The 24960-nt window shown below is 47.4% G+C and overlaps 1 protein-coding gene across 1 annotated transcript; it reads left to right on the top strand.

Annotated features, from left to right (window-relative positions):
• Positions 1–576: 576 nt before the first annotated feature.
• On the top strand, positions 577–24011 carry LOC116817555 (cytochrome P450 3A21-like). Its single transcript, XM_032767762.2, has 13 exons — positions 577–817; positions 3404–3497; positions 5491–5543; positions 7888–7987; positions 8532–8645; positions 10783–10871; positions 11811–11959; positions 12448–12575; positions 13560–13647; positions 15686–15846; positions 16478–16704; positions 18774–18936; positions 21096–24011. Exons 1-13 carry the CDS (start codon positions 747–749, stop codon positions 21189–21191), a joined length of 1533 nt encoding a protein of 510 aa, XP_032623653.1. The 5' UTR covers positions 577–746; the 3' UTR covers positions 21192–24011.
• Positions 24012–24960: the final 949 nt, after the last annotated feature.

Raw genomic sequence — 24960 nt, 5'->3', positions numbered from 1 at the left:
CCATTCCAGGCAGCATGTCAGAGAAGTAGCTTTTTGCCTCCAGGTAGCATCCCTTCAAAAGTTGATGCCCAGCACTGTTCTATATCGCAGGTGAGTTCAGAGTGCTTGGAACCCTCAAGTCCCCTCCCCCACTCACCTAGGTGTTCCTATCTATGGGGGTAGATGAACAGAAATGACCTTTTGGGTCAGTTCACTGTTGCTGATTGGTTTGCCGTCCCCTTGTAGTCAGCACAATGAGGTGGCCGGGGGCTGCATTTCAAGACTCCAGCACAGGGCACTTCTCTAGCTTAGGTAGGGTGACCAGATAGCAACTGTGAAAAAATGGGATGGGGGGGTGTAATAGACACCTATATAAGAAAAAGTTCTCAAAACGAGACTGTCTCTATAAAAACAGGACATCTGGTCACCCTAAGCTTAGGAAAAAGGGGAGGCAGCATGAGGGATCTGACGGGTAGGTTGGCTACAGGCCAATAGGCTTTGCTAAGGCACCTCTGAGTTCAGAGGATACTGAGGGAAGTGATGCAAAAAGAAAGCAGGTACAGTTGTCACAGGCACTCCAGGGAGAAGCCCGTTTGAGGATTAAAGCTCATGCAACGAGAGTAAATAACAGCCTACTAAATCATGTGACCGGGAACATCCCTTGCAGAGAAACTGCTGTACTCGGCTGGAAGGCTGAAAAACTTCAAATAGCAGAGAAGCCTCTTTGGAGCTGAGAGTTGTTTGTTTGGAGCAGGCAGGGAGTCGAGATGAATTTCCTTCCAAGTTTATCCCTAGAAACCTGGCTTTTACTCATTGCCTTCGTGAGCCTCTTGATGCTGTAAGTAGAACCCTGCCTCTAACAGGTGATGGGACAGGGGATCTTCCATGGTGTTTGACCAGTACTTGCAAGGCCTTTGGGAGAACTTAGGGGAGAAGCAGACCAGGAAAATAATGGACATTCAGCAGAGAAGAGGGACTGGCCTTCCTAACAGGGAAGGGCATGGCCTTCACTGGACTTCAGGGAACTCCTTATGGGTGGAGAAAAGAGAAACGGGGAGAGGATAATACACAGAGGAGGGGTAGGGTGACCAGTCAGCAAATGTGAAAAATCGGGACAGGGGTTGGGGGTAATACGAATCTATATAAGAAAAAGAGCCCAAAATTGTGACTGTCCCTATAAAATTGGGACATCTGGTCACCCTAAGGAGGGGGAACACCTTTTGCCAAAGAAACTCGGCAGAAGACGCTCTGGCTTGCATCCTGTTTACTGTGAAGCAGAGCTGGTCTACTTGGTCCCACACTCCTGTGGGCACAGCACCTCCCGCCTTCAACTCCCCAGTTTGGGTTGGCCTATAAAGACAGAACCTGACTTTTGGTTTAGAAAAAGATAACGTCTCTCACTCTTTCCACAGGGACCCTTAGGGTAGGTCTGGACTCCAATAGCGCCGCTGCAGCGCAGACACTTGCGACAGCAAAAGAAGGGGCTTTTCCATCAATTCAGTGAATCCACCCGTTCAAAAGGTGATAGCTGAAGAATTTTTTCCGCCGTCTGCCTTGGGGCTTAGGTTGGCTTAATTATGTCTCTCGGGGGGGTGTGACTTTTTCACACTCCTGAGTGACATAGCTAGGTCAACCTACGTTGTAGGTCTGTAGACCACACCTTAGAAATGTACCTAATGCACTAGTGGCTTGCAAGCTCCTTGCTAGCCATAGTTCAGCAGGCAACATGACCTCTAATTACAAAGGGGGACAGTCGAAAATATGAGAGGCACCGAGGTCTAGTGGCAAGGGACCAATCCCAGCTTGGATACTGACTGTCTGGGGCTTCAGTCAAGATACACAGGCCAAAGTGCTCGGGCTAAGGCTGTGTCTACACTGCTATTAGACACCCGTGGCTGCCCTGTGCCAGCTGCCTCGGGCTAAGGGACTAGTTAATTGCAGTGTAGATGTTCCGGCATGGGCTGGAGCCTGGGCTCTAGGATCCTGCAAGGTGAGAAGGTCCCAGAGCTTGAGCTGCAGCCTGAGCTCAAATGTCTACACCGTAGTTCAACAGCCCCTTAGCCTGAGTCAGCTGGCACAGGGCAGCTGTGGATTTTTAATTGCAGTGTAGACATACCCTTCGGTGCCTGAAGTAGGTCCCCCAGGAGAGGGAAAGGTTTGGGTGGCTAACCTTACAGCCATATTTGTAAGTGCTGGCCTCCCCTCCAGGCCTAAGGCCTGGAGCTCCTCTGGCTTCTCTCTTGGCTCTGTTAGGGGAGGGAATGATGGTGTTTCCAAAACAGCAACAACCACCTGTTCTACTGTATTGAAAAAAATCTAAATGATTCTTGCACATCAAGCAATGCCCTATTCAGGTCTTTCATGCTGCTTCACTGAGCTAAGGTAGCAAAAGCCCAGGGAACAGAGGTGGGCACATCCACTCACCGGGTTCTCGTGCCCATCAGCACGGTACATCTGGGAGCTTTCCAGCTCACCCTTATCCAGCAAGAAGGTGTCATGTCCCAGCACCAGGCACATTGGTGCAGGTTTCCAAATCCTCCGTACCTGCTGGGGATTCCGATTCTGCATCCTTTACGCGCTGGCAATGGAACACACTTTGTGCCCTTATAAAAAAGACAAGGGTAGCAGCTCCAAACTGCAGAGTCCCTGCTGGAACTGCTACGCTTTGGACAGTGACTTTATGCTGCTTTGTCGGAGCCTTCTGACCTCAGTTTGAAACACCCACGCTACTACATGTAGGAGGCCACATGGAGTAACGTGGCAAGGAAGCTAAGGCAGACGATTGGGACCAGCTGGAAGCTGACTCCTTGCTGAGCACTGCAGGTGACAGTCATCTGTGACACAGAGAGCTGCTGCAAGGCTCTCCACACGGTTCAGCTCTTGCATAGGGTAAGCATGTAGGGGCTGGAAGCTGATCTGTGAACAGCTGATAGCTAGTGTAAGAGCCTCTGCATTGGCCCCTTATAGTACCAGTCAGAAAGCCGTGCTGCTTTACGCTGATCCCGTGGCTACTGCATCCTGCATGACTAGCACCGAAGGGCTGGGAATGCGGCCATGTTCCAGCCCATAGACAGGAACAGCAGCTGTCCCTCACCCTAGCACTAGACCAGGGGTAGATTTCCTCTCCCCTCACGCCAGCTGCATGGAGTATGACTCTCTGGGCTTTAGTTGGGTGGAGAGGATTTTGCCATATGGAGAATGGCACAAGAAGGTAAATGCGACTTCAACACTCTTATCCCCTTCCCATTAGACACCAAAAGAGAGAGACAACTAGACAAATTCCTGCTCCTTCATCCATGCGTTCTCTATCCATTATTTCAGCAGTACCTAAGTGATGGTGACAGCTGTTTAAACCATCAGCACAGGGGCCATTCATGTGTAAATGACCTGTCGCTCATGTATTTGCTCTCTGTTTGCTTCGCAGTTATGGGATCTGGCCATACCGATTCTTTAAGAAGCTAGGTATTCCTGGGCCAAGGCCTCTGCCTTTCATTGGAACGTTCCATGAATACCGGAATGTGAGTGGTGGGAGTTTGTGCTTTCTGGCCCTTCAGAGGATAATGGCTCTTAACTAACCTAGGGTTGTAGGGTCGGGGGGTGTCTCTGCCTTGCTCCTGTGCAAAGGTTTCGTAAGGTCTAAACCAGGTGTCTATAGGAGACTCAGGGCATGTCTTCATGGGGACAGTCAGGAAAGTTAAGCTGAATTAACTCAAGGCATGAATCTAAAGTTCCTTACAGGCCACTTTACTCTGAATGAAGAACGTCGACAGAGGGGTTTAATGTGTTTTAAATAATACACTTTAAAGTCATCCCTTTAGGTGACTTTAGGGTAAGTTAATTTATCTTTCCTGAGTGTTCCCATGTAGATGTGCCCTTAGAGAGGAGAATTGTACCCCAACCATGGGAGCAACTTGGCTTCAGAACTTTAGGAGACGGGAATTGATGTCAAGTCTGTATTGTGGTTCCTAATTCACCATAGCTAAACCCTGGTTTATCTGAATAGCTACACCAGTCAGGGGTGTGAAAAATCCGCACCCTCAACTGACATAGTTACACCTGCCTAACCACCCGTGTAGATGCAGCTGTGTCCAGGGAAGAATGCTTCAGTCAATGTAGTCTGGGAGGTGGCATTGCTGCCCCAACAGAAAAAGCCCTCCCATCAGTATAAGCTGCATCTCTATGACAGGGCTATGCTGGCATAGATATGGGCAATGTTGTGCAGACCTATCCTAAGACAACCATTTGATTGGGGTTTTTTTTAAAGAGGAGGAAGTATTATTCAATCCTGGGTTCTTGCGTCTCCACACGAACCAGATGTGGGCTCTATACTCAGTCATTTCAGATGAAGCCTTAAAACTCTAAGTCCTGCCTGTTCAGCGTGGACATTAAAGGTTTCACGGCCCTTCTTGCAAGCCCAGCAATTAGCCCTGGAGTCCTTGGCTAGGATTTCCCCTCCCTTCACTATTTTGCAGCATGCTGTGTGTGGCTCTGGAGGGTCTGCTTTCCAGTGGGGCTTGTAAAGTAATTTGGGATCTTTTGAGAAGATGCAGCCTCAGGAGGTGTAAGACACTGCCACCAGGCGCTGGCTAAGATGAGCGAAGTTGGTGATATGTTTCACCCCCTCTTTATTCTCAGCCACCTGCTTTTCTCCCTAGTTTTTCCTCCCCCACTCTTGGTGCATCACTGCAGCAGTTAGGGACCTTTGGAAACCAAGAGCTCAAATCCTGTCCACAATGTTCCCAGCCCTGCTTGTTAAGGGACAAAGTGCCATGGCTCTTCATGAGTCTGGCCTCCTGTGTGGTCGTGGTTTGCCCTAGCTACTGAAGAGAGGCCAGCACCAGTCCCTGCAAAGACCAAGCTTCTCTCAGGTACATCTGCACGGCTGCTGGAAGTGTAATTCCAGCTCAGGTAGACATAAATGCACTAGCTTCAATTGAGCCAGTGTGCTGAAAATAGCAGTGTAGCCACAGAAGCCTGGCCTAATTGCCCAAGTACTCACCCAAGATCTTGAGTGGAATTGTACTCGGAACAGCCAGCCTGCCTTGCTGCCCATGTCATTCCAAACGTTACATTGATAATTACACTTTACACCTGAGGGCAGGAGAGATGTTCACTTGGGAGAAAGATACACTGTATGCCACAGGAAATGGCTTGTCCCTAAAATGCCCCTTAAAATAAAGCATTGACCCTTTTTTCATGTGGTTTCCCTTATTTCCATCCAACAAAGATGGTCACCGCAAGTGGTGCCTTTACGCCAGGTGATTGGATTCACACCAAGGGGTTGTCTTTCCTGCAGAAAAAAAGGTGTGTTAGCTAACTCAACTTAAGAACACACCCTTGTTGACAGTAAAGACGTATCTGCTCCTCAGGGCAACCCACCTTTCCCTTCTGCACACCTCACCCATCTCTGCCATTTATTTCTGGTTTGCTATGGAGAAATCCAAGCTGCGGCCCTCTTTTGCTCCCTGTTTACCTGCAGACATCTAACCTCTCTCTCTCTCTCTCTGGCAGGGAATTCTGGATTTCAACAAGAAGTGTTTCCAGAAATATGGTAAAATTTGGGGGTGAGTTTTTCACTGAACAAAATTCCTAATTCATGGTGAGATCTGGGAAGCCCCAAAACATAATGATTACACCCTTTCAAAGGGCAATTGGTCACTGAAACCTCTTTTTCTCCATATAATGCTCTATCTTGGCATTTTAATTCCTGCTGTGGTAGGCTAGATCACAGGGGAAACTCAGGTTCACTAGTCTCAGTTCCTCTGTGCTGAAAATATGACAGAGGTTGCTGGAGCCCACTGAGATCTTTCACTTTGTTTCTCAAAGGCTCTTTGTAATGGGGAGTGCTCATTTCGAGACTTCTCCCTTGTGTCAGGGTGCAATGATGCAGGGGTTTTCATCTTTAGCACCCCTGGCAGGCTGTCTGTCTTTGGGCACCATTCAGTCCCTTCAGCTGAGAAGTGACTAGTCCCAATAATAATAAATATCGAAGTGCAGTCCAAAGTCCCAGAGTCAGCCTGTCCTCTGGGAACTGTGCTCAACCCTTCCCCGGGGTTCCACTGCCTTTTTCCGGCTCTGTCCCACCCAACCTTAGCCTCTCTGAGGGCTCTAACCACTAAGGGTACATCTACACAGTGAAGAAAAACCTGGGCCAGCCAACTCGGGGTCACAGGGCTGTTTCATTGCTGTGTAGATGTCCAGGCTCAAGCTGGAGCCCAGACTCTAGGACCCTCCAGTGTGGGAGGGTCACAGAGCCAGCCCTGGTCACCTGGCACGAGCCAGCCACAGGTTTTTCTTTGCTGTGTAGATGTAGCCTAACAGTGCCCTTTACAGGAGCCTGCTTGCCTGAACTCTTGCACCTGTTTATAAGGCCCAGGTGTCTGTTGAGTAACCACCCCATCCATTTTCAGTCCCGTCCTCTCTGGCTGACAAGCTAAGATGTGATTATTGCCCAGGTGGAGTGAATGTGCCCAACTGGCCTTTAACCCTTTCACCCCATTATCCTCTTCTCTCGCTCTTTGTTTCCGGTTGGAGTTGTAGTGCTCTGATCTTTTGTTTGCACAGCAGCTTAGTAAATAGCCCAGTCCTACCCCCTCTGGGCCAGATTTGACACGGCACTACAGACCCTTGTGCCAGCTAGCCTGTAGGGCAGGCATGAGGCCCCCCAGGAATACCTCTAGCACAGGAAGCCCCTATACGTGGCTCTGACAGCTAGGCAGAGCTGCCCCCCTACAATCACAGGAGCATTCTGGGATATGGGCGGGGGGGCATAGCAAGGGTTGGAGGAGGCATGGCTGGGTCCAGCCTGCTCCTGGAAGATTCAACTCCCCTGCCAACCCCCATAGAGGTCTTTGTAGTAAGACACAAATCTGAGCAGCCCTCAGGTCTCCTGTAGCCTGTGCTGGGTGTCCCAGGGAGGCACAAACTGCCTCTCTCTGTGCTCTCCCTTGTTCCTCAGCAGCAGCACTTTCAGAGATGCCATTTGTGTCTGTGGAGTGCTTTCCCTTTCACCTAAACCTGAGAGAAACAGGGTCGCCAAAAGCGGGTTTGAGCCCCAGTGAAAAAACATTTTGGGCCCTCCAGCAGACCGGCAGGGCCCCAGTAATTTGTACCGCCTTTCCCCAACTCTCGTCAGCCCTGAGAATGGCACCCCCGCTCAGTACGGTCCAGACCTTACCCCTGTGCTCCGAATAAGCCTTCCCAGCCAAGGAAGGGAGACCTCCTTTCCCGAGCTTTACAGCCCACACAGAAATCATGGCTTTTAGATCCCCAAATGAGCCTGGAGCCATTCTGTGTGGCCCAGGGTGGCTGCTGCTGCAGGTTTTTATCTTGTTTATCAGCTCCTCCTACAATCAGGGCATGAGCTACCTTTAGTCCTGACTGCCTCTTTCACAATGCAGGTTTTGTATGGCCAGAAACACAGGAAGCTCTCTCATCGCATTTCCCTTAGGATCCTCTCAGAGGGAAATTGTTGCACAAAACTCTGAAAAGTTTCATGAGCTCAAAACATTTTTAAAAGATAAAAGTGCTTGAGATTTGTGAAATCTGAGACGTGCACATGCACTCCCGGCTCTCCCGCCCCTGGGCCCAAGCTTTGGATTTTAATGTTTTTCTACATATTTTGATTAAAAAGCAGACGCAGCAGATATTTGGGTTTTTTCCCCTCTGCTTGTCTGAGACGCTGTGCAGAGAAATCCATTCTTCTATTTACTGAGTAATAAAACAATTTCAGAATCTTATCCCTTTTGACAGGTTTTAGGGGAGCTTGAGGGAGCGGGATGGGGAGAATTGAGGCCATTGATATTGGCATTGTAAATTAGTATGGATGATTATTTATTCATAACTAAACCAAGACACTCCTGCTCTGACACAAACAAAGGACTGATTCAGAGTTTCTCTTTGGCCTAGATTTTTTGATGGCAGGCAGCCAGTCCTGGCTATTCTGGACCCTGTAATCATCAAAACCATCCTGGTGAAAGAGTGCTATACCCTATTTACCAATCGCCGGGTAGGTATCCAGTGTAGGACTTTCCTATGCAGACCTGATGCAGCATGTGTGGGGGGGGAAGTCAGGGTTTCTCAGAGCAATGCAACCTTTCAGAAACACAGGCTGCTCCCAGGACAGGCCTGGGAGGCAGGACACCTGTGTTCTATTCCTGGCTCTGCCATTGACTCACTGTGTGACCATAGGCAAGTCACATCGCATCTCTGTGCCTCAGTTTCCCCATTTATAAAATAAAGGTAATGATACTGACCTCAGAGGACAGGTTGATTGATATTTGGAGTGCTTCAGTTCAAATATACTGTAGCATTGCATATAATTCATTGCTTCACCCACTAGGCAGGGCAAGGCCTTTGCTTCCATATTGCAGTAGTATGATAATGGGCCTGATCCTAGAGTTTCCTGGTGCAGGCAGAGAGGTTCCATTGCTAAGGCGTTGTGGGCACAGTCAGAGTTCTGTGTTCAGGACGACCATGTGAAGGTGCTGGTTGAAATCCTACCACAATGCACTGTATAAGCAGGTACCTTTTGCTTTATTCTCCCCCTTTAGGACTTTGGTCTAAGTGGAGATTTAGAGTCTGCCCTTACAATAGCTGCAGATGAGCAGTGGAAAAGGATTCGCACTGTGCTCTCTCCGACATTCACCAGCAGGAAGCTAAAGGAGGTGAAGTCCAGATTACGTTAATAGTTCCAGTTTGGGTCAGTGGCTTGAAAGCTATTTGGGTTTGGTGCCTGAATACAGATCCACCTGGAAAATCATCTTGCCGTGCCACTCATCCCCTTTCCATCCTCATTTGCCAAAAGGGCCTCTGCCTGAAGCACCCGTACTTACGTGCATTTCCGTAACATGATGTTTTTTCAGTCAGGGTAAGGGTGGTGGATTTTTCCCCATTCTGCCCCTCATCATGGCCTCTCATCCTTACTGAGATTAAGGAACTGACCTCTGGGGAATGAAATGGGTACATTCTCCTTCCAAGATTTTCCATACTAGGGTATCGCAATCTGTTGCCAAGGATCCCACCATTGACCTGAGATTTCTTCTTGCTGATCCCTCTTCACAAAGAGAAAGGCAGCACAATGGGTAGATTTGCAGTCGGAGCAGTGGGGGTGTGATTCGCAGCTTGAGGAGACATATTCCTGCCAGCTGTGATCCCGCTAGCATGCTAAAAATAGAGCGTGGCCGTGGGAGCATGGGTGGCAAGACAGGTTAGCTACCCCAAGTACATGCCCATCCGAGATAATAGGTACATTCTCTATCAGCCAGCCCCTCCTGTCACTCTCCTCGCCACGGCTTGTTACTCAAACACTATAGAGCATCCCACCTTTACTCTTCCGTGGGCTCAAGGGGTTAGTATAGTCACCCTGCCCTTACCCAGTTCTTAGGCTCAGGGAGTATTCTTCTGTGTGTTTGTGGGGCCCTTTACTTATGAGAGCCTTAACCTCAATTTATTAACAGTTACCAAAACCGAATACACACACTAATAGGGTGACCAGATAGCAAACGTCAAAAATCAGGACACGGAGTGGGGGATAATAGGTGCTTATACAAGAAAAAGCCCCCAAAATCAGGACCGTCCCTATAAAATCAGGACATCTGGTCACCCTACACACTAAGCATATAATGCTCACCACTCCCAATAAGGCAGATGAATTTTTCCTGCTGGCCAGTCAGGGTCAGGTCCTCTGGGGCTCCAGCTTCTGCACGATATAATTGGCAGGGTGTTGAGATCTGGCAGCTCTGATTTTGGGCCGTGTCCTGCAGTTAGGTTCCAAAGACCTTATACAGTGAAACTTGAATCCTTCTTAACTATACTATAACCACTTATTTTGAACTAAAGTACTACCAAGCAGTATTTTTCACTAATCACAGCCCATTACGAAACAATTCTTTAACCAATCACACCCCACCACCTTAGTTGATTTAAATCTTGCAAAATTAGTTATTCAACAGATGGAAACAATTAAAGAATTAGAGACCCTACAGATAAACAATAGAGAAGTAGGGGACCATAAAATAATCCAAAATATAATCCTAAAAAAGTCCAGCCATTTCGTTTTGACATTTTTGAAATGTTTTGATTTTTTTGTTTGAAATGACTTTTCCTTTAAAAGCTTCCTTTACATTTTTTTAAGTTTACAAATGGTGAAAATATAAATGAAACAATTTGATTTTGTCAAAATGAAACATTTTGATCAACCCAAAATGAAATATTTTTCAAATGTTTGGTTTGCCAAAAATTAAAAAAAAACCACATTTTCGGTTTGATCCAAAACAGTTTTTTCCCCTCCTCCCGATTTTTGGGAATTGCCCCCAAACCAGAAAAAAAACATTTGCCCAGCACTAGGGGTGGGTGCTTGACCGCTGGTGCCAAAGAACATCTGTCTCCCTTTCCACACTGTAGCCAGGAGCTGGACTACATGGGTTTCTCAATCCTTTTCACCTATGCTCTCCCTTCAGGGCAGACAGCTATAGAATCTACCTGTGTCACTGATGGACAGCACTCCATTGGCCTTTGCACCATGTGGTGCTTTCTGGAGGGGAAGCTGGGTGTGTTGTGGGGGGAGAGACCCCTTTTTAGTTCACACCCAGATGATTCTGTGGACCAACTACAGAGATAAGAGCAACCGTGTTTTTTTCCCCAACCACGTCTGAGCCCTGGCTGTAATGATGCCCCCCTCAAACCAGAGTGTTGATTATTAGGGGACTGCCAGCAAATAGCAGTGCTGAGATACCTAGTGGTGACCCTGCCTCAGGAACCAGTAGGCGTCTGCAATGCCTCGTGCTTTGGTTTGCATTTCAGATGTTTCCTATCATGAATCGCTATGGAGAGATTTTAGTGAAAAACATCCAGAAGAAAGTGGATAACAACGAGTCCCTGGAAATGAAGAGGTAAGTGGCTTTGTTGGGCTGGCAGGAAAGAGCCTGTGTTCACAAGAGGTGTGGGGAGCAAGTCTTGGAGTTCATAAGGTAGCGCAGCCACAGAGTTTGGTTTGGCTCTAGCTTACCCTAAGCATGCTGCATTTCACCTCTGCGAAGTATAGCTGAGTTGGAGAGGCCATGACAGCCTTCCCACAGCATCTTCCACTCGAGAAAATGCCCATCACACTGTAAAGATGTGTTTACTTTTATTTAAAACACCCATGGATATTCTGATGCTTCCACAATAGGAGCCAGGTCCCTAAAGATATTTCCATGTTCCCACTTTTCTCCCCCACCGTTCTTGAGATGTGACATGGAGACACTCTCCATAACAGTCCTGCTCCTGACACCTTTCTCAGTTGCGCACTGCCTCTCTCTGCCCAGATCAGACCAGACCAGTGCTAGTCACTACACTTCTGTGGTTTTGTCTCTCTACTGCTGTTGTGGGAGGGAGGGAAGGGGCAGAGTCTTTGTTGGGGACGGGAGAAATCAGGCGCATCCCAGGAGCATGACAAACTGTAGAAGGGGAAAAGGCATTTTAAGGTAATTTTAACAGTCACTTTTACAGATGAGAGGGGCTTGCTCTCAAATGCTGATGGAATTTAGAGCACGTTCTTTGCTACCCTGTACTGCAGTTCAGCTCCATCCACCTACCATCCAGTGTGCTGGGCTCAGAGAGAGAGATTGAGGGCAATTTAGTCATAAAAGGAACTGGCAAAAACTGGGGAAATGTGTCCTGTGCATACCCAAACTGAGGCAAGGACTCAATTTTGATAGGACCAAGGTGCCAGGCTTTTGGGGGTATTGAGTCCTTGAGCAGGGAAAGTTCTCTGTGCTGAGGATTCTCCCTAGGAGGATCTCCTGGTCCTGCACAGTCCTGGCATTCATTTTCTCCACCTCTCTCCTCAGCATCTTTGGCGCCTACAGCTTGGATGTGGTGGCCAGCACTTCATTTAGTGTGAACATAGACTCCATGAACAACCCCAGCGACCCCTTTGTCGCCTACATCAAGAAGCATCTCTCATTCAGTTTCTTTAACCCACTGCTCGTCTCAGTAGGTATGAGGAGCCTACACATCTAAAGACTCAGATTCCTGGATTAGTACCTTAGGGCCTGTGTACCCTATCTCCCATCATCTCCTTTGGGATTTCAGGGTCCCCTTCACTTTTCAGGAGGTGCTCAGCCCTTTGTAGGATCAGGCCGCAGGACAACTACACTGAATGGGACACCACAGTTGGCTAAGTAGAGGGGTAAAAGTCAATAGATTCTCAAGTGAAATTCCCACCCACCCCACAACTGTGGGCTCCTGTTATCCCTCTTGACCGGGCATCTGAACTAGTTGAAGTAAATTGAGAATCACCCATTGTCATTAGAGCCAGAGCATTGGGAAAAAATGTGATTTGGCAGGCTAGTTGTTCTTGATGAGTTGCCTAGACCCAGCTCCCTCTCCTGCTGTGCCTTGGAGCTCATGTCTCACTGCAGCCCCTCATTGCTGAGCTGCGCCTGTTAACAGCAGGGGGAACTGTTGTGTTTCTTTCCTTTTCAGTGATGTTCCCCTTCCTCACTCCAGTGCTGGATAAGATGAACGTAAGTCTGTTTCCCTCGGGCTTCCTGGACTTTTTCCTCAACATCATCCAGTGCATCAAGAAGGAGCGGCAGAAGAATGACCACTCGGTCAGTCTGGCCCACCTCTTCTTCCTGATCATGCATGCACTCACTCTGAGAGTATGACTACGCTGGAGCTGGAGATGTCGTTTCCAGGTCCAGGAAACAGACCCATGCCAGCTCGAATCAAGCTTGCGTGCTAAAATTAGAAGTGTGGCTGCAACAGCACAAGCAGCAGGAAGGGCTAAGCACCCCAAGTAGAATGCTCTCCGAGACTCTAGGTACAGTCTCAGGTGGCTAGCCCCTCCCGCTGCTCATGCTGCTGCAACTATGGTTCTATTTTTAGCACACTAACGCGATTGGAACTAGCGCAAGTATGTGTCCTCCTGCTGGAAATTGCACCTCCAGCTCCGGTGTAGACATACCCTGTGTGCAGAAGGTTTCTGAGCCTGTCCCCAGAGGCAACACTCCATACTAGCTCTCAGTTTGCCAAATTTGGGTGAGACTGGAAAAGTGTCCTGCTCAGGCTTCCATGAGAAGAAAATCATCCCCTTGCTCAAAATGGGTCTCCAGCCTGCGCCTTAAGGAGCCTCCTAGCCACCATGCTTTGAGGTCTTCCTCTCATCCTCCTTATGCTGCTGGACCGACGGAGGAACTAAAGCTGAAAATCAGAGGGAAAGCCTGTGCTGAACTAGCCTTTCATTCCACCCATGGCTCCTCTGAGGGTGCATGTACACAGCACACAAAGGTGTGATTACAGAACAGGTGAGCACAGCCCACACCAGCTTTTAATTTAGTTAGCATGGGTACCTGTAGTGAAGATGTGGCAGCATGGGCTTCAGTGCAGGCTAGCAGCCCCAGTGCAAACATGCAGGGAAACCTGGATATGTACTCAGGGTGCTAGCCTGCGCAGAAGTCCATGCCATTGTGTCCTTACTACTATTGTTAGCTGTGCTAGCTAGGTTAAAGCTAGCATGGGCATGCCTACCTGCACGGCAAGCACACCTTCATTTGTGCTGTAGATCTGCCTTGACTCTGTCCTTCCATCCCCAGGTCCGGGTGGATTTCCTGCAGCTGATGATTGACTCACAGAGCTCAGATGGCAGCTCTGAACCTAATGAGAAGACACACTCCTATAAAGGTAAGTCTGCAGGCCGCTCCTTCTCCCAGCCACTAGCTGGGATGTTTCATATAGAGTTTTGGAGGGGCAGGGTTTTAGTACACATCAGTAGGATGACCAGAAAATCCTCCCCTGCCAACCCTGACAAAGCAAGTTCTGTGCTTTCCAGAAATGCATACTGTGATCTGGATCTCTCTCAGAAATAGAGAAAGGGAATTGAACACCAACAGCTGGAGTTTCAGAGATGCTGAGCACCCACAATCCCTACTGAAGCCAATGGGAGTTGTTGATTCTCAGCACTCTTGAGAATCAGGACAGTAATGATGTGTGCTGCATATGAAATGGAATAGAATCAAACCTAATGAACTAGGGGCAAATCCCGAGGCACTTAATCAACCTAACTGGAGATTTATCGGTGTGAAATCTGAGTCAAAGCCAGCAGGGCAGATGACTTAGGATTTGGCCCTAGGTGCTCCTAGTTGCTGTAATTAAAAGATATATAGATATATAGTTCTCTGCCCTTGTCTCGTTGCCACGTCCTCCCATACTCTGCCAATGACATTAGCCTTGATCACTCACCTGTCTGTCATTCCCATCGCTCTTTTCATCCTGTCTTCCTCTGCACATGGAACGCCCTCCCTGGAAAGCTAATAACTACTCTGCCTTCCTGTATGCCATTCGTCACGATCCTATATAAGAAACTCAGACAGTAGTGAAATGGAGGCCAAGGGTAATTGTAGTGAGGCGATGACTTGCCGGCACGGCCCTCCTGCTGGTCATCTTGGGAATTAGTTCTTGTCCATCCCAGAGAGCCTTCTGCAGGCCAGTGTCTCGCCTGCTTTAGGGCCCCTGTGTCCCTCCCAGACCCCGGTGCCCCTTACCTTGGGGTTCTGCCCACTGCAGTGCCCCCACTCTGAGTCTCCCCTCCCAGGAGAATCCCCAGTCCACTACACCCACCTTGCCTCAGTGGCTACTGCCAGTCGTCCTTTAGCCCCCACTCACTGGGGCAGACTGCCGTCTGTAATGACCAGTCATCACTGGCAAGGGGGTAGGACCAACTGCCTCTGCCAATCCCCAGGCTGTGTATCTCCTGCCTCAGTACCTCTGTAGGATTTCACTGCCCCAGTTCAGGCACCTTGCTCCCTAGCAGCCAGGCCCGTCTCCCTCCAGGGCTGGAGACAGACTCTTCCAGCTCCCGGCCCCCAGCCCTCTTATTGGGGCCAGTTGGGCCCTAAGTGAGCTGGTCACAGCTGTGGCTGCTTCCCCCAGCTGTTCTCACTCTTCTTATTTCAGGAGCCAGGTAACCACCCCGCTACAGTAATCGAAGAGAGTTCAGACGTGGTGGTTCTATTTTAAAACAGTGCATAATAAAGGATAAAAATGTGTGTCATAAAAGTAACATTTGTACCTAGTTTTATTTTATCCCTCTCCTTAGTTTGTAAGCGCTTTGGGGCAGGTGTTTGTACAGCACCTTGCATGATGGGGTCCCAATTGACTGTGGCCTCTGACACTGTTGCAGTAGAATTGTTAAATAATAATTATTGCAGAGCACTACCAGCGTGCTTAGCACAGTCCAGACCTTCCCTCAGGAGCTGGCAGCTCACCTCAGAGCCTAGGGGAGAGTTTCAGACATCTGCCCCCCATGAATATCTCTAGTATGTTGTTATATTTTCAAACCCACTGTGGAGCAGGAGTGCAGTTCCGCAAACCGTCTCCAGAGCAGCGTCTCTCCTATGCCTGCTCTTCAAGCTGCTGTGTTGCAGCGAATAAACTCAATGGTCCTGTTTCCCATCTCACAGACGTGGATGGGACTCAGTGGATTTTAATGGAGTTACTCATTTACACCAGGGTGAGAGGGGAGTCAAGTCCACCACTTGCCACTGTTGCTCGGATTCTAGAGGGGTTAACTCACATCAGATGGACCTTTTGCTGTTGTGGTTAAACGATCAGGAAAGGAATTGCAGTAAATGGATACCTGGATAGGGCTCTCGTCTGAGCTGGGCAGTGTATAGAAGGAAGGCTTCACCCTCCCTGTGTGCTTTCACTCCTCTGTTTCCAGCTCTGTCTGACAAGGAGATTATGGCGCAGGCCCTTGTCTTTATCTTAGCTGGTTATGAGACCACCAGCTCCACCCTCAACTTCCTCTCATATAACCTGGCCACTCACCCTGACGTGCAGCAGACGCTGCAGGAGGAGATTGATGCTGCTCTTCCCAACAAGGTCAGAGGGGTTTGCTGTGCTCTGTGTCCAGCAGACGCATTCTGGTCACTGCTGGGCGGGGGCTGAGCTCAACCTGGGTGGAAGGCAGAGCATTTGTTCTGTGCATAGAAGGTTTCCCCCACCAGGTTTCCATAGAATCCCAGTCTTTCGATAGCATCTGGGTGAATCTGGGAGCAGAGACATCTATGGAAGTTCCCTCTTGCGACCTGCCAGTCTGTGCCAGGGGGGCACCTGGAATGGCGGGACAGGTCCAAGGATGGGGATTGAGGTCATTCCCTGGTGTCCATCTTAGACAACCTCTGGACTGGATGACACAGGCAGAGGCTACTGAAGGGGAACCTGGATACAGGAGCCTCATTGAGCCCACAAACTGCAAGCCTCAGTTTAACCCTTGGCATCCGGATGCTGCAGTATTTAAAGTAGCAGCCCTCTGGGTCAGCACTGTACCAGTACCTCAGCCTCATGCTAGAGGGTGCTGTCCTGCTGGAGGTGGACATGACAATTTGCCCTGGGTCCCATTGTCATCCCGATCTGTTTAGCATGGCTATTGTGCGTATACACAGCCAGGCAAGCCCTCAGATGGCCTCCTCTGTAGCTGAAAATCTGTTTCCCTCTCCCATTCCCTCCCCAGGCTGCTCCCACCTATGACGCCATCCTGCAGGTGGAGTATCTCGACATGGTGGTGAATGAAACCCTCAGACTCTTCCCCGTAGGTGGGCGGATTGAAAGAGTCTGCAAGAAAAGCATTGAGATAAACGGAGTGACCATTTCGAAAGGCACCGTGGCAATGATCCCAGCTTACGCGCTGCATCAGGACCCAGAATACTGGCCAGAGCCGGAAGAGTTCAGGCCCGAGAGGTAAGGGCCAGGGAGGGGGAAGACCTGCTGCTTCCTCCTGATGTATGGGAGTGAAAATGGCAGCAAAAGTGGGGGAAGCATGACTATAACATTTGAATGAGGCATTTATTAATGTCTGACAGCCAATCCTAGCGTTGCCACGCGGGGAGTTTTATGATCTACATCCATAAACTGTGCATGGAATTTAATTAACTGTATTGAAGAAAATGACACTGAAACTGGTGCTCAGCAGCTATAACACTGAGGGGTTTATGGCCAGACATTAAAGCAAGAGCAATAGGGTGACTGGCACAGTGCCATGCGGATCAGCAATGGAAGGGCAAAGAGGCGTAGAAAATAAAATTTAATTTTCCAGTTCACGTTATGAAATGTTCCCTGCTCAGGAATTACTGATGGGTCAGACCTTGAGAAATGAGGCAAGAATCTGCTGGAATTAGGTGGCCTAACCCACACTGGATTGCGGAAGGCCCGGCAGCCGTTCTGAGTTGACACAGAAAGCCAGGAATAATTCTCTCTCTCAGTAATGATATTAAGAGCTGATATTTCTATAGCAGTGTTCATGCGAAGAGCCCAAACTCTACAAACTATTGCAGACTAATCCCCAGTCATTGAAATGCACCCACCTCTGGGGTGAAACAGAGCAGCTGTTTAACAGTGCGTGGCAGCATCAGGCCAAAGTTTAGGAGATGTGAAGAAAAACATGTCCAGCTGAAACTGCATGAGGCATCTTAGACAGATGAAATGTATTTACCCAACCGGATTTACGCACAGTGATGAAAACTATGCTAGGTGGCCAACTCTGCTCTACTATCAGATACATGGCTGGCAAGTGGTACAACTGATGGCAGATAGCACCACTCAGGAGGGGACACCATTAGAGATGAGCATGATCCTTTTCAATTAATAACATAAAAATTACTAAAGAACTAGAAGTTCCACGCAAGTTACTCTGAAGTCAACTTAGCCTCTTTGTGATGTGCTCCAAACAGCTCTCCCAAGCTAGACATGGTAGGGCCATCTCAGCAGTTGGTTGGGTGAGCTCCAAGGAACACCTGACATTGTGTGTGTGTGTGCTCTGGGAAGCAGTGTTGGGAATTAAGTAGGTGGAACACGTTCCTCTGGGTCAGCACTGCGTCTGTACTTCAGACTCAAGCTAGAGTACTGGCCTTCTGGAGGTACTGTTGGTTCAGATGATGTGTAAAATTGACATTTTGTCCACTTGTGGTGATTAATGTTCCCGTGCTGCTTTTCATAAGAGTACAGCTATTCAAGCTAAATTCCAGCCTGGGGTATTTTAATCTACCTTGTCTACATTTCCCCATTACAGTTAGAGGTAGTATTCTTCTTCACTTCCTAGTCAAACCATTTGTGTAGTGTTGTCGAATGCCATTAAACAGCTGCTCCATTCTACCTCAGAGACTCTATTTCAATGGTGATTGTAGTGAGCCTTACCTAGTTTGTAGATCCATTTAAATCTGTGAAGTGCTTTGGAATGGAAAGTGCTATAAAAATATAAGTTGTCATTTTGCTTTAGGATTATTGAAATGTTTCAATGGTAAAGCTGTTTTGTTTCACTGATCCTGTCCAGTTTGCAGCACAAAGAAACAATATCTCTTCTCTTCTGAGCAGCATGTCTCAAAAGCTAGCTCTTGTACAGACCAGACAGGAAGAGATCCTTGCTCTGTTTGTCCATTACTTGTTATAAGAAGAAGATCTAGAGCTGTTTTTTGTGATATGGACTCTGGGTTTAGTTTCTGGGAGGAGAAGGATTTCAACTTGAGTTCTGAGAACAGAATTACTCTGAAATCACTAGTATATTCTAGGACTTCCTGCTCATTTGAAGTCCCTGGAGATGTATAGCAAATTTTAGGCACCAGCATGGAAGTGAGGGGGGAGGGTGTTGTATGGTGATGGAAGAACATGGGGAATAGATGAGTTCTGATTGAAATATGCAAAGCAGGCCTTTGCCTCCTCCCAATCCCTTGAGCATGCCAAATCCAACAAAGAGGACAGGTCCTGAGACAGTAGTTTCTCCTAACTTGTTTCTTCATTTCTCTGATTGGAACCAGGTTCAGTAAAGAGAACAGAGAGAGCATTGACCCCTACATTTTCCTTCCCTTTGGAGCTGGTCCCAGGAACTGCATTGGAATGAGGTTTGCTCTTCTCAGCCTGAAAGTGGCCATGATTGTGCTATTGCAAAGATTTTACTTCAGAATCTGCAAAGACACCTTGGTGAGAATCCAGCCTTGTATCTGTATCATTTGTTTTACTACCTGTGATGGTCTTCGCTCACGGGGAGTGTTGCCTAGTGGTCAGGGCTTAGGCCCTTCGATATTGGGAGATCTTATATAAATGAGGCAAATTCTTCAAACTACCTCCTTCCTCCTGTCAGTATGTCCTCAGTCTTGCTTGGGCTTCAGATTCATACATGTACTGATTGAGCAAAGCACTCCGAAAGTTGCAGATGGTGCTATTTATATTTGACATAAAGTAGGTGCAAGTTGCTATTTGAAAGTATATGTCAAATAATCCCTGCTGCAAGATCTTTGTTTGTAACTGCTTTGGGAGAGGGAGAAGTTTGTTCAGTTCCCAGGCTAATTAGCATTATTCTTAGGTTTTCAGGGCAGGTTCTTGCAATTTCAAATTCTAAATTTGCTTTCTGTAAATATTCTACAGTGCTCCCGTAAAATGTACCGTTTCCAAGGACGTCATTGTCCACAAGCTTGTTTGCTGAGGGAAGATGAGCCCAATGGCCATGAACACGAGCAAACCAGATTTGTTTTAAAAATCAAACAGATATTTACAGAAGTTTTTCTTGGCTGTGAGTGATCAGCTCTAAACTCTACTGACCTGAGCTGTAACTGAATTGTTAACTTGGAGGTGAAAGACTGTAGCAGTCCATTAACAATCCACTGACCTACCTAGCCTCCCCTGCATCTAAAGATGCTTTTCTAGTCCTGAAATAGTTCTGTTTAATTTAATTAGAGGAAGGCTAGTTAAATATGTATCATATCACTAATTCCAGTAGCTTTATGTAGCTCCTCCAGCTTTCCCACCAAAACACCACTCCAAAATATATACTCAAAGAAGCTGCTTTCCCCTTGGGCTCAGTAATGCAGGCTGTCCTGAAAGCCAAACTTAGGCATCAGGAGGTTACTCAGGATTCCTGGCACGAGCCCATATGAAGCCTGAAGCAACCTGTTACATTGTTGATGTATTCATGTTGTCTTGTTGGAAAAGAGAATGCTGGGTATCCTGCTTGTACTGGTGAATCTCAGCAGCATTAAATTCCCTAAGAGCTAGAGAGGGAAATAGACCATCTCTGCTCATCCTCTGCAAGTGCAAGACTGTTCCCAGCACTATATCCTCTGCTGCTCTATCCAGACTAGTTTTAAAAGTCTCATGGTTTGATGCTTCCACCCTGTCCCTGGGACAGACAGTTCCACAGCCTGGTGCATCTCACTGACAGGAAGTTTCTCTGGCTATTTAGTCTGATAATCCTTTCTTCATTTTGTTCCATTACTCCTACATGTCACACACAATACCTCTCCCAGCTTAGTATTTACACTTATCAGCTATTAACAGACTGCTTCCATGTCTCTGGTAAGTCATTGCTCAGCCAAGATTTACCTCGTGAAAGCTTTCCTTATATGTCCAGCTCCCTCATCAGTTGTGTGGTTCTCCTTTGAGCTCCTCCCAATATATCAATATCTTGAGGGGCCACAATTGATGGCAATATTGGTCCTGCTACTGGAGAACATTATACCTGTACTGCACTCTTCTCACTGGACCTGTAGCAACATATTCGGCAACAGCGGGCTCATAAAGTAGGTCAGAAAAATGCAAAGCAAAGGGTGTGAGACATGAATTGGTGTAGCGTGACCAGATGTTCTGATTTTATAGGGAGAGTCCTGATATTTGGGGCTTTTTCTTATATAGGTACCTATTACCCCCACTCCCTGGTCCTGATTTTTCATACTTTCTATCTGGTCACCCTAAATGGGTGCTTCATTGGGTATGTCCACACTTGGAGCTGGCAGATCAAGCTCTTTCTTAGCTAGCATGCTAAAAATAGTGTGTAGCTGCTCTGAGTGCGTGTCCGTCAGAAACCCTAGGTATGCACTCGGGGCAGTTAGCCCCTCCTGCTGTTCACACTGCCATGGCTATGTTCTATTTTTTGCATGCTTGCTTGATTACTGCTAGTGCCTGTATGTCTGCTCAAGCTGGGAATCAAAACCCCACACCGACGTGTAGACAACATGCCCTTAGTTGTTCCCAGGGTATTGGGCTTTTGTCAGAAAAGCTTGAGAGGGGTATAATGTCTGCTGTGTCCCTTTATAGATCTCCGCATTCACTGGCTTTCTTTTGATTTTTCTCTACTAATGGTGAAGATCCCTCTGGTGCTGGACACGAAGGGTTTCTTGCAACCCAAGAAGCCAATCATTCTGAAGATGGTCCCCAGAACCCATGTCAATCCAGAGGAGTAAAAGAATTTTGCAGCAGATCAGAGGCTGTTGCCAGTTGCTCCTTCCGCCCGACTCGTCTCTCTATAAATCACATGAGAATAGGAATGAGCCGTGTAAAACTGTATAGAGAAAGCAAAAGCAACATCTAGAAAAAGCCCCAGCTGTCTTGAAAGCAGGGCCTTGTGAATATACAGCATACCACATTTTAACAGGAGATTGTGGATGGCTTTTCTAGCAAACAAACCTACACAAAGTACAGGGTGGGCAGAGTTCATTTATAAGCAATAACAGAGACCCTGGCCTGTTTCTCATTTATACCAAGACCCCATTACACTGTTCGGACAGTCTAAAGGGACCTTTAAGGGTATGCACCCGCTTTCAGGCCTCCTTATGCTGCTAGAGCAGGGCTTAGCATAAATGAGAATCAGCCCTCTGGTGTTAAAAACTGTGTCACCTCCCATCTGGCTAAACTCAGTCAAAGTTGAGGTTGTTATGACTCTGTATAAAAATCACATGCTGCAGGTTATTTTACATTGGCGCATGGGTAGACATACCTGAGCTAGCTTTAATATCACTAACAGTGAAATCAGAACCACCCGGGCTGTACAATCACACCTGGGGACACTAGGTATGTACTCCAGCAGCTAGCCTGTGCTGCTGGGGCTTCATTATTTCATTTGAGCTAGTTCAAAGCAAGCTCAGCTATGATTACACACTTTTGACTACAACGTAGATGTACTCTTAGCCTATGCTATGGACACTACAGTGGCATGGCTGCAACTACACCATTGTAGCATCATAATGTAAACGCTTCTGACATCAGTGGAAAGGGTTTTTCTGTCAATGTAGGAGGTAATCCACCTCCCCGAGAGGGAATGCAGCTGAAACCTGACATGAGTGATTAATACATGGAGTGGGAGGCACCATTCTTTGGAAGATAGCATTAGGATGGTAATGAATCATCAGGCTCAAAACAGGACATTTGTGCTAAATAAGATAAGTTAGTAGGTTAAAAAAGACAGAATGTCAGAGCCAGCTAAGAGAAGATGGAGAACAGGAACTACTGGCTATGAACTAGATAGCAAGGGACAAAATAAGTTAGAAATGTAGAAATGAGATAGAGGAAGTCATAACATATGCAGCATATGGACAGATGCACGTAGTACAGGGATTGGTCCCGGAGGGAGCTAGGTTGATGGAGGAATTCTTCCATCTGCCAACCCATGTCTCCACTGGAGTTTAGGATGGCCTAACCATAGTGCTCAGGGGTGCTCAGGAATTTTTCACACCCCTGAGCTCCGTAGTTAGGTCGATCTACCTTTTAAGTGTAAACCAGGCATCAGACGTCAAGAGCCTACTGCGCTCAATGGCTGGGAGCAGCTCCAGGCACCAGCACGCCAAGCACGTGCTTGGGGCAGCAAGCCGCAGGGGGCGCTCTGCCAGTCACCGCGAGGGTGGCAGGCAGGCTGCCTTCGGTGGCATGCCTGTGGAGGGTCCGCTGGTCCCACAGCTTTGGCGGACCTCCCACAGGCTGCCGCCAAATTCGCAGGACCGGGGACCTCCCTCAGGCAAGCCTCTGAAGGCAGCCTGCCTGCCGTGCTTGTGGCGGCAAAATGCCTAGAGCCACCTCTGTCAATGGCTATGAAATCTAGTGCTACAGCAGCACTGTTTCTGTCAACTGTCAATGCATCAGAGGTCTCTGCTTGGTTTGAAAGACTCATTGGTGCTGTTTCTGATCCTAGTTCAAAGTCACTGCCAGTCTTCTGGGCTATCTGATGCTTTAGAAGGAGAGGTCAGGATGATGTTGGGTCAGGTGGGTCTTTCTCTCTTAGTGCTGGTCAGAGTTGTGAGGTTTCCTTCCATACATTCCCCTTACTGAGGCTTTGCTTCTGCTTAGTTGCTTCACACCCGTGTGGCTACACATTGCAACCCCCTCAGAGTAGATGCTATGCAGTGGTATAAAATAGGATTTGCACCACTGCAGCTTACCCTGGAACTTGACTGAGATAAGCTGCATTGATGCCAACTCTATTTTGTAGAAGTGCAGTGTGTCCACACTAAGGGTCTGCCCCAACTGTAAATACATCAGTGCTACACTGGTGCAAATTACTCTAGTCTAGATGTGCCCTGACCTCGAATCATGACCATCACCTTTTTAGCTGAGCACTGGCTTTGAGATACCATCAGCACTGCTAGGTTCAGGTACTTCTGTAAAGCTTTTTGGATATTAGACCCTGCTCTGAAATTTTATTCAGACATTGTCAATCTCTTCTGGCACTTTAATTGAAATCAAGGGGTAGAGCAAATTGCCCATATGTGACTGGTGCCGCCTATTTTGTCCCCATTCGTATTTCTTGGCAAGTTGGCCCTGTCTGTCTTCTAGTTTTACAACCCCAGGAGGGTGGTGACATCCAGGGCTATTTTCCAGGATCATGTGGTGCTGCAGCGTTATGGCTCTGTCAGGTGTTAAAAGTGACCACATCCTTGCAGGAAAGAATGCATGTGACATTTCTAGAGCTGATTTAGCTTGATTCTGGTATGTTTTTAGGTGACTGTTATTACTAAAGACCTGCAACGTGGCTCAGTTTGCAGATGAGTTAACTAGAGCAGCCTAGGTATAAGTAGGTACCATTTATGAGCAGTAATTTGCTAAGTGGGAGTGAAGCCTATTATGTGTTCTTTTTATTTGTTTGCTTATTGTATCCAGTGGTCTCCTGTGAGAGGGATTCTTTACACAGATATTAGCCCGGTTATGATTTTTAAACTTTGTTCTCTATTATTCCATTTTATAACTTTGATTTGAATTGTAGTAATATGGCAAGGTGCAGTGCTGGGAAAGCCCTTGGATGTCTCTCTCTGTTGTCTCTCTCTGTTGGATACTGAGAGCAGAGGAGACTCACTGGACCTGGTCATTCTTAGATTCCAAATGAGCATAATGCTGAATGCTCTGTATCATATGTGGTGTGATTTCATATTTACTAATGCAAAAAGTACTAATAAGAGGATAATTAAAATGAAAATCAACATAATTCCTTATCATTGGCACTGAGATGATGCCAACATCTGATTCCACTCCCCGCCCTTCCACACACAAATCAATCCTTTTCTAGGACATCGGAGCCAGTGTCCGTGCAGTTCACAATCTGGTTACATCTCCCAAACACAGCAGGATTGGGCTTGGTCATTAGCTTGATGGGAGACTTCTAGGGAAATCCCTGGTGATGCAGCAAAGTTACATTAATGACTGAGATGGGGACCCTCTTCCCTCTGAGGCAGGAATGAGCAAATACGCTGGTATGAATCAATGAACTACTGGAGGTGCCATCTTAAATGAGATGTAAAACCAAGCTCTTGACTTTCTGCGAGCTGATCCCTTGTCACTTTTCACAGGAGTACAGTGTTCTAATTATTGTATCCTCTCCACCTTGTAAATTAGCTAGTCATATTCTGTGATAAAATACATTTCACATCCTTTTATAAAATTTATGGCACATTATTTCTGTGCACTATTTAACAGCTGCCACGGTTTTCCCTAAAACTGGCTGTATTTCAGGGTGGGAGAAGTGATTTCTATATATTCTTTACAATCTGTAACATTTGCAATGCACTTAGGGATTCCTGTGTGATGGAAAATCATTATTACAATCAATCTTTACTGTAGAACACAAAGCATTATGTCATTATGTCAGCAGCAGGAAAAGCCACTTCTGGCTGCAACTTAGAAACACAGATCCTAAAATTGGATACTTCTGACTCCTATTAACCAACAGAAATACACCAATCCATCGGA

The sequence above is a fragment of the Chelonoidis abingdonii genome, chromosome 9, assembly GCF_003597395.2.
Source record: "Chelonoidis abingdonii isolate Lonesome George chromosome 9, CheloAbing_2.0, whole genome shotgun sequence".
In the NCBI taxonomy this organism is placed as follows: domain Eukaryota; kingdom Metazoa; phylum Chordata; order Testudines; family Testudinidae; genus Chelonoidis; species Chelonoidis abingdonii.
This window is presented reverse-complemented; position numbering and strand designations above follow the sequence as displayed.